Here is a 9,537-nt window from a genome sequence, read left to right on the forward strand (position 1 = left end):
AAAAAAAAAAAGTTAAATAAGAGTAAGTTAAACCACAAGACATTAACAACCAATTCTTTTACTTATGAAAAATCATTGGAAAGTAACATTTTTCATATCAATCTTCTAATAGCTAAAAAAAATATAATCTTGTAATAACAGAAACAGTACCTTCAATCAACAGCTCTTGTCCGTGACTGCCCAATAATGTTCGGGATAGAAAAGGGGCAAAATCAACAAAAATTTCTCGCAGGAGAGGGGCCACCTTTTCTAAGGCTCTCTCAAGCTTTGCCGTGATACTGTGGAAAAACAGAGACCATGATTTGAGAAAAGATTAAAAACTGGAAATTAAGTGATGTCAAACCACACCTGTTTAAAGGAACATTAATAGGAAGAAGTTTTATTTATTAATAGAAAATAAGAGAATGAACACTGACTTTTAAATTTGCAGTAGTATCTACCATCAGCAAACTATAAATAAGACCTTTTCATTTGGGTCATATGAATATTCCTACACTTTAAAAAAAAGATAACATTATAAATCAAAATGGAAGGTTTCCTTGAATAACTTAACTTTATTGAGTTTATTGAGTTTAAGTTATAAACTTAACTTTATTGACTTTACTGAGTTCCTATAGCTTATTTTCTTTCAACGTGCTGCCCTCCCATTTCAAATTCAGATACTGATTTTCTAATATTCTAAAGGAGGTTTCCATATCACCAGTCTTTGTTTTATGATAGAGCTTCTCTTGAATCTACTTGAAAAACTGATGACTATCTTGGAGTTTTTCATTTGAAACATGAATCTATACTAAGATTTTGTTGCTAGAGATTAAAAAAACCAAACCTGCTAGATTAATCAAGACTTCTCTAAACTATAACTTTTCACTGCAAATTTACTTAGTGGATTTTAAATCCGTTCTGATTTTAGAGTTCATTTAACTCTGACAACTTTATGTACAATTGAAAAAACTTTTATTTTAGAATCCAGTGACACAGAAGGTTCGGATGTCTTGTTAATCAACACCCTGTATGATAATAAAAACCTTGCTATTAAATGGATTGCTGATGGTTTTAGTATATTATGGATCTATTAATGGGAAATTTGGGATAGTATTCTGTGAAAGCGTGAGATCAAATTTTAGCACTCTTCAAAAATATATATCAAATATCAGAATTTTATATTTAAATGGATTAAAAAAAAAATCTTGATATAAATCCCTGGTGCACTTACATGTTGAAAACTGACTGGATTTCTGGTCCTCTGGTTTCAAAAATAACAAATAGAATTAAGAAAAAAGCATAGAGAGACCCAAAAATGATTCAGGAAAGCAGGTGGCCCATCTACTGAATTTTTGGTTCACAAACATGCACAAACAGCAGCAAAAGAGGACAGACAGCCTGATCTGATACTACAGCTGCTTCTCATGTCTATTATACCTTATAATGCACCCTGCAATCACTTGGAAACTCTCTGGGGATTTCATGACTGAATTGAGAGTTTTAAAGGATATTCTGTAAAAAATTAACAAGGTTTTCTCCACTCCACTTGCAGATATTTTTAAATGCAAATAAAATTTTAATACCATATCCAAATTCAAGATTCTTTATTTTGCAAGTAAAAGGCTATACATCAGAAAAATTATATATATCTATCATAAAAGTACACAAAAGTAATAAATTGGGACAGGGAAGACTGAAAGAGCACAGCAGTAGTATCAGATTAGAGGAAACACTTTTCAAACATTGAGCAAAAAAAGTAAATAACACTGTGAAGAGTTCTTATAGGCTAGTGCTGGAGTTATCACAAAAAAAGGAACGGAGAAGATTTACTTTTAGAGGGAGAATTAGGTATGCAATTTGTTTAGTTCAGCCATGAAAACAAGTTTACAAAAGCCTACCAAGAATACCAAGAACAGTTTTTATTAAACCTAATGTAATACACTGTATAAATTGCAGGGAACCCAAACAGCTCTTCAAAATAGTTTGTTGAATCTAAATAAAAATCCAGAGAGTCCAAAGACCAGTGATTTATTTCAGGGGAAATGATAAAGTTCTAACAAAAGACTTCATATAAAAATTTGAAATGCAAAGCGTATAACCCAACAGACAGGGAATTCTGGAAATTATTGAAATCACTACTGTAAAAACTAACATTACTATCTGAACCATTTAAATTACTTCCTTGGTAGGATTTTATGCTCAACGGTACAATGCTATTAGATCTTATACAGGTTTACTTTCCTCTTCTAAATGTAGCAAGTTTATAAATGGGAAATTACAGAAGAATCAATTTGCTCTTTATCAACCAGTGCATCATTCAGCTCTTTGGTTATTAAGCCTAATTTCTGAGTGCCTACTTATGAATGTGGATAAGAAAGGAAGAAATCCAGGGAAGCACAAACACTCACAATTATCATCCAGACCCTGCAGTAAGGATGGATGCATTACTTTGTAACGGAAGAAGAAAATCCTTCTTTCAATTTTACGAACTTAACCTCAAATTGTTTTAAAATTGTACTGCAGAATAAGCTAGTATAGAAAGACAAGCAATAGGAATTTTAGAGGGTAATTTTGAAGAAGTATTAGCTATTCCATGGCATGTGCCCCTTGCTATACCAACTCAGATCTAGCATGCCTTTTAGTTAGTTACATGAATGCATGTCCGGTTTCACCCTCTTCAACCTAAATAGAGCTTTTGTTTGCTCAGAAGAGGTTTTCTCTCCACTTCCCAGTGCCCTATTGCCCAGCTGTGCTTGCATTCTGGTTTTTGCTTTCAATGATAGCAAAGAGCTGGTCAACTAAAAAATAATTCTTAACAAAGTTTCAGTGTCTGGCATAGTTCACAGAAGTTAGAATTTTCAGTGAAGTACTATTATAGTACTATTATGGTCTGTACATTCCTAGTATTGCACAAATTTGTAAATATACATTGAATTATACAAATAACTACAGTAGAGCATACGAAAAAAGCTGAAACACATTTTTACATATTTCTGTTGTTTTTTTTTTTAACACTGTTTTGTATGTATGAGGTTGTTGCAGGAAGAGAAATAGTAAAAGTTAGAGCTTGTGTACCTCATATTTTCAGCTGAATCCTCTGGCATTGGAGCAACAGTTTGGACAGCTGGGAGATTTTTGCTGGTAGCACCATTCACAAAGCTGGATGACGAAGAGGAAGAAGAAGATCCTGAGTCTACTGCACCTGTCCCCCAAAAAATACAGGTCTTAATTCGGTCTCAAAAAATACAGCTTTTAGAGACTTTCAATATAGCTCATTTTATTAATCTATTTTTAAGTAAAGAAATCATGTTACTTACTCTAAAACAATTAAAAACATTAAATGTGAGTATAATACAAATTAATACCTTATTTTGCTGGTATAGTTATAATAAACTTAAATAACTACTGAAAGTCAGGCAAAATAAATCCTTACCTCATTTTCATTATTCCCAAATTATATTCCAAAGATGAAAATATTTTTACATCATCATGTAAAGCAAGATCTTTCTAAAATAGAGGTATATTTAAGATGAGCTTGAGTGGAGAATAGAAGCTTAACTATTATATTTTTTTCTATATATACACACTTCTTGGCTGCCCAGTTGCAACTATAGGCAGAAAATAGAATATAAATTTTAAAAAATAACAGAGAAAATAGAAAACACACATTCCTTCAGCAAGTAATGGTGGAAACCAGTGTTCAAAAGAATAATAATACTCTAATAAGATTCTAATTTTTACTTATTCAGTTTCTTGATCCTCAAGTCAAGGAGAATTTTTAGACCTTAAAAGCAGGGAGGGCAGTGAGGGTATCATTTCAATGGGTTGTGAACAGCTGCTCAGAAAAAAAGATGCAGACAGAGCGTACATTTATACTTTATGTGATCTGGGTCAGAGCTAAGGGCTAAACTTAGACTCTAAATGCCAATCTATCATGTTTGCTGAAACGGCACTGTGAGTTCAGACTCTCTGAAGCAAAACAGAAAAGGCATACAGTGGCCACGAGCGGTAGCAAGAGAATCCTGATAAATGCTGTCAGTGTTCTCCTGCACAGTCACTGTGTAATACATCATGGTAACATAGGTATCAACAACAGTGGTGTAGTTGGAGGGATGGCCGTGCTACCAGAGTTGAGGGTGACAAGCAATGAGGAAGATTTAGCCAGGTTAGCAATGAGAGATGGGAGAACCCAGAAACTGAAGCTTAGGGATCAACTACAGTGTTCCAACACTTTTTAAATGATTACTGGTAACTCCTTGTTGCTGCTTAGTGTTAGCAATTGAGATACAGGCGTAAATATCTGCATATATATATTTTTATATATATATATATATATATAGTCCAATTTCTTATAAACAACAAATAAAATCTCAGGAAAGTCTTTACAGTTTCTTAACTGCTTAAACAGCGATCTGACAATGAAGTCAAGGTCAAATGCTGGTAATAGTGAAAATATTTCAGATAGGAGGGACAAATACATATTTTTTTCCCTTTAAATATTTTTTCTTGAAAAAAAACTTAGATAAAGATTTGACTTTTGGCTGGCCAACTAAAACCAGTTACGTTCAAAACAATATCAAAATGAACTAGGCTTTTTGTGCTACTAAACTAATGATAGGTTCCTCTCCTTCCAAAGTTTTTTTTTCATTATGGCTTTTGTCTAAAAATAGCAGTTGGTGAGTAATTTAACCAGCGATGCCCCCAGCAGAGAAGGCCAAACAGACTAAGACATGTTTAACACAGAATTGAGAATCGGGGCAGGAATTACAGACATCAATTCTATAACAGCAGAAACATATTCTTAAAGAAATGAAGGAAGAAAATCTCTCAACAGAAACACTCAACACATTGAAAGGGCATCAGTAACACTCATCTCATTTCATCATGACAATGACATTGACTATGACAGTGATGACATATAGAACATAAACATGGATTCCAATCCACGAGAAACTTCAAACAAACAAAGAAACAAAAACCCCACACCTTCTTCAGAAGTCCAGCAAAGAACAGGTCTCAAATATAAAATTACATTGGCACAGCATCTGTGACATACTGTAAAATCAGCTGTAAATAGGTTTGGGGGGACACCTAGTGTTTCTTAAAAAACTGTATAATGTTCCTTTTTCATCATAGGAAAAATCTCTGATGTTTAATGAAATTCTCTTTGCTATTCTAAAATCATTAATTACATAGATAATTTTGTATAGTCTACATGTATACAAACCAGAAAACATCTGATTAATTGACATCTACATCTCAAAAACTAACATATATGATAATTGTTTTAACTTAGTTAAAAATTGTGAAATGAGCATTTTAATTTAATACTTATACATTTTCTACGTTATGCTGATTTTTACTGCCGTTAATGCATTTACCATTTCTAAACTGTTAATAAATTCAAACCTTTAAACATATGCTGGAGAGAAAATACATTTAAAACTATTTCTTAAGAGAATTAATCAATGTGTTTCATCTGGGGGAACTCAGGCATAAAAGACTTTACCAAATAAGATCACAAGAAGTTCAACACGCATATAGTTCTGACTAATTAGATCTAATACTTGCTGGAGTTCCACCTAATCAATACTTTCCCATAAATCAAGCTAATCCACAGACTGGGAGACAAAAACAGTTGCACTAAAAGAAAACAAAACAAAAACCTACCAGAAAAAAAAAAGAAAGTAGATAAAATCTATTAAAAAAATAAAAATAAAATAAGAAAAAAAAACCCTTTCAACCACAGTGAACCATGGTATCTGCAGAACTGTCCTCTACTAGAAGTGGTATCAGGGATGTGACTCGTTTTTAAATGCTATTACTTACAAAGAAGAGCTACTACATTCCAGCCAAAACACTCCAGATCTTTAATCAGTGAGGAGACTGAAAAGCTCACGCTACTCAATACAATTTGGAAAACAAGATTTTCATTGTAGAATATTTTTTGCATGATACAAGAGGACCTAAAAGGAAATCCATTCAAGATTAACAGAAGTGGCTACACAAAATGAAAGCATTTATAAAAATGATAACATTATTTAGAGCCTCTATTACTCCCATCTGCTTTAGGATTATTAGATTTTTAGATTTTTTTTTTTAATCCTTAAATAAATAGAAAGTTCTATTACCAGGTATTAAAGGTAATCTGCAAAAGGAAAGAAAAAAAAATGAAGGTCTTCATATTACTCCACGAAGTAGAAAGATGCCAAAAACTTTCCCCTCATTTTCTGCAACCCCAGGGAGATTTTCATTTTCTCAACCTCTGACAGCAGCTGTGATATCCTTGAAGAGAGCTCTTCTCTCAAGTGCTTTTGCTTAGTTTAGAAAGAAAACATATCAAAGCCTGACATTTCAAAGGAGTTTAAGTAAACATCAGTTGCTCTCACAGTAAGGATTCATTTATGATAGGAAACCACAGCCTCCATGGTCAACAGGCTCTTTCATGAAAGACAATTCTACTATTACTATTTTAAATAATTAAGAAGTTCTGTACTCCTTCTATAGGTCACAATAAACTGTTACTGAGAAGACACAACCAGAGTTAAATTAGGTAGGTTCTTACTGAAAAACCTTCCAAAAGCCATAGAATAATTTTTATTGACAAATAATTACCAAAAAAACTGAACTCAACAATGTATGGTATATGCCTACCTAGGACTCTTTAATTTCTTTGATGCATAAGGAGATATTTATTGGTATATATCATACAAGCATCCTCTACTGCAAAGCATGGAAAAGCTAGTTCACTTGAATTCTCAACTTATTCAAAGGCTGTGCAAATCCACTGTGCAGAATCAAAGATAGTAAACATAAACCAAGAGAAAGTTCTATGACTAACAAAGGCCAAGACCTAATATTCCTTTTATTTTTTTAAATTTGAAAAGTACAAAAACAGTAACAGAAAAGATGGTTGAAAAAGAAAATAAATCACTAAAAACAACAAAACCAAAAAACAGACAGGAAAAATGGGGGTCACAAAAATATTGAAGGACAATACCTGTTGTATTAATCATACTTTTTGGTGTAGCTCCTGTTGCAGCAAAGATATTAGGTGTACTACCCGGTGGCAGCCCGCTCCCCGCTGTGGCAGCTCCAACTGTGGTCACAGCCAGGCTACCTGGTGGAGGCTTCTTCACTGGCACGACCACACTCCTGCAGGAAAAGGAACAGCAGATTATGAAAACTCTACAGCAGAACTAGCAAGAACATTTGTTTATTATGAGATTACACTCCGTTATAACGCTCTTGGTAAGAACACGCAATAACGGCAATTTCCTTATTCTTTCTGGGTAGATGAAGACTATGTTAACTGACTGTTGTCTGCAGTTTCAGGTGATGCTGAGAAACTCAATTTCTTTTTCAATGCCTCCAAAATGGAAACGTGTCAACATTCATTGATAAGCTATTGACAACACTATGCGCACCCATGTCCTGGATTTGCAAAGAAAATGTCAAAAAACTATGCCATTGTTCTGCTTTAGTCACAGAATATGGATATTATGCTCATTTAAAAATAGCATTTAAAAAGCAGCCTTGAGAATTTCTAAGCATTTTAGAAAAGAACATACCTTCCACATAAAAATAGAAGATATGTATCTCATAATATATACACACATATACAATGACTTACTGCACTCAAACATATTCATATATGCTCATCTAATCTTAAAGCACTCCTCTTTCAAATCTCAAAACCAAAAGATCTCTTTGCACAGATTAAAAGGGAAGAAGGAGGAAAAGATTACAGGGACATTTACTTAATACCTTTTCAGCACGGGACTGCAAAGTGCAGACAGGTAAATTTAAATTTTTCCGTTTAATACACCCATGACTTTACAAAAAGTATCTGCTCCAAAAAAGTATATTTCAGCAGAAAACCTGAAAAAAAATTTTTTTTTAATCATCATACATATTTTCTATTTAAGTAGATACATTTTTCTTTAAAGCTAAGAATAGTTATTGTAACCATACAAAGTAGGAAGAAAACTCAACTATTTTGTTGTGGCCTCATTTTGCTGCAGAAGTTCCTTTGGTAGCTATTTTGTTACACTTTCATTTAAATATGATAGCACACCATGGATCAAAAGCTGCAGAACTTATTTTCTTTTATTTATTTCTATTGTAATGTAGTTTGTTTATACACATCTAAATTCCCAGTCTTTCTGGATTTTAATTCAAATCCTAGTGATGCAAATTGTACTGGTGATTGAGAAAGTTGTGTACAACTGTTATTCTTTTAATTATCTCTTGACGACAGTGTACGAAGTGTTCATAAGTAATATTTTTTCTTTACTCTTTTCAGTGGGGATCACAGCACCAGCTAACATCTCTATACTCCAAACGACAGTTTTAAAACTACCCTGAAGCAAGTACTTCAGAAAGGTGTTTCTAGGCATATGGATGATTATCTGTCTCCTTCCATTTGTATTAGGAGAAGATGAGTTTGCAGAATTCAGTAGCTGTTGATTAAGATAAGTGATCCTAAAATAATTCCTTTCCTCTGTTGTTAATGATCTCCTACAATCCTTGTGGATATAGTGTTTATAGTGCAGCTGCAGGTGCGTAAAATTGAGCTACAGAGGTAGACTAATCTCTATGTAATAATATGAAATTTCCTAAGATTAGCTCCTATCCATGCAAAATGATCTCAAGTTCAATTAATACTTCAACCGAAGACTCAGTTTCTGGAATACTTGAATACCTGAGTTCAGGAATACTGAATAGGTACCAACAAGAACAGAGTCCCTACAGTGTCACACAAACAAGACATCTTGTGCATCTGAAGAAAGAGTATGTCCTGATTATAGTAATCTCAAAAGGAAATTAAAACCATTCATAACCTACAGCATCTCTGTACAGAAATGCAATAAGGAAGCTAAGATTAGTGCCAATGAAGTATGAATTTGGATATCCCACAGATGATAGAGCACAGGCCCAGGCTGTGACATCTCATCCTTGGGGATCTTCCAGATCTGCCTGGACATGGTGCATGGCACAATGCCCTGGTGTCCCTGCAGGAGAAAGGGCTGGGCCATGTGACCTCCAGTAGTCCCTTCTTACCTTAACCGTCCTACTATATCTGGGGTTGAAGCACAAGAAGAAATCACACAGCAATCTCAGACTGGCCTATGTTAATCGTGCATATATTAAGCAGCCCAAGAACGTGTGTAGCAACGTACAGCTCATAAAGGTGGGAAAGGACAGAGATGCTGTTGATAGCTCCACAAGGGTAAAAAACCAAAACCAACCAACAAACAAACAAACAAAAAAACCTCAAACAACCCATCTTCTAGGAAAATTAAATATTTTTTAAAAAAGAAACTAGGAGATGTGAGAAAGAAGTGTGTATCCATGCTATACATGTCATTGCAGCAGATACTGGACATGCACCTGGATGCAAGCATGAGGTATTTGAGTGTTTCACAGACTTCTTAGACACACATACATTCTACTGCTTGCAAATGTGAGACAAGAGTGTGAGTGGGATCCTTTCTATTTCTCTTTCCCTTTCCCTTTCCCTTCCACTTTCCTTCCTCCTTTCCCCTTCCCTTC

General features: G+C 34.0%; 1 protein-coding gene across 1 annotated transcript in view; it reads right to left on the reverse strand.

Moving 5' to 3' along the window:
* Positions 1–97: 97 nt before the first annotated feature.
* The window catches only part of LOC104917582 (neurobeachin-like), a 43,304-nt gene continuing 33,864 nt past the window's right edge, over positions 98–9,537 (reverse strand). The window contains exons 3-5 of the mRNA XM_031552127.1: positions 6,983–7,181; positions 3,058–3,184; positions 98–278 (exon numbers count right to left, since the gene is read on the reverse strand). Of these exons, the coding sequence (XP_031407987.1) occupies positions 113–278; positions 3,058–3,184; positions 6,983–7,181 (492 nt within the window). The 3' untranslated portion in view covers positions 98–112. The remainder of the gene's footprint in view (positions 279–3,057; positions 3,185–6,982; positions 7,182–9,537) is intronic.

This window comes from Meleagris gallopavo, chromosome 1, assembly GCF_000146605.3.
Source record: "Meleagris gallopavo isolate NT-WF06-2002-E0010 breed Aviagen turkey brand Nicholas breeding stock chromosome 1, Turkey_5.1, whole genome shotgun sequence".
Taxonomy (NCBI): domain Eukaryota; kingdom Metazoa; phylum Chordata; class Aves; order Galliformes; family Phasianidae; genus Meleagris; species Meleagris gallopavo.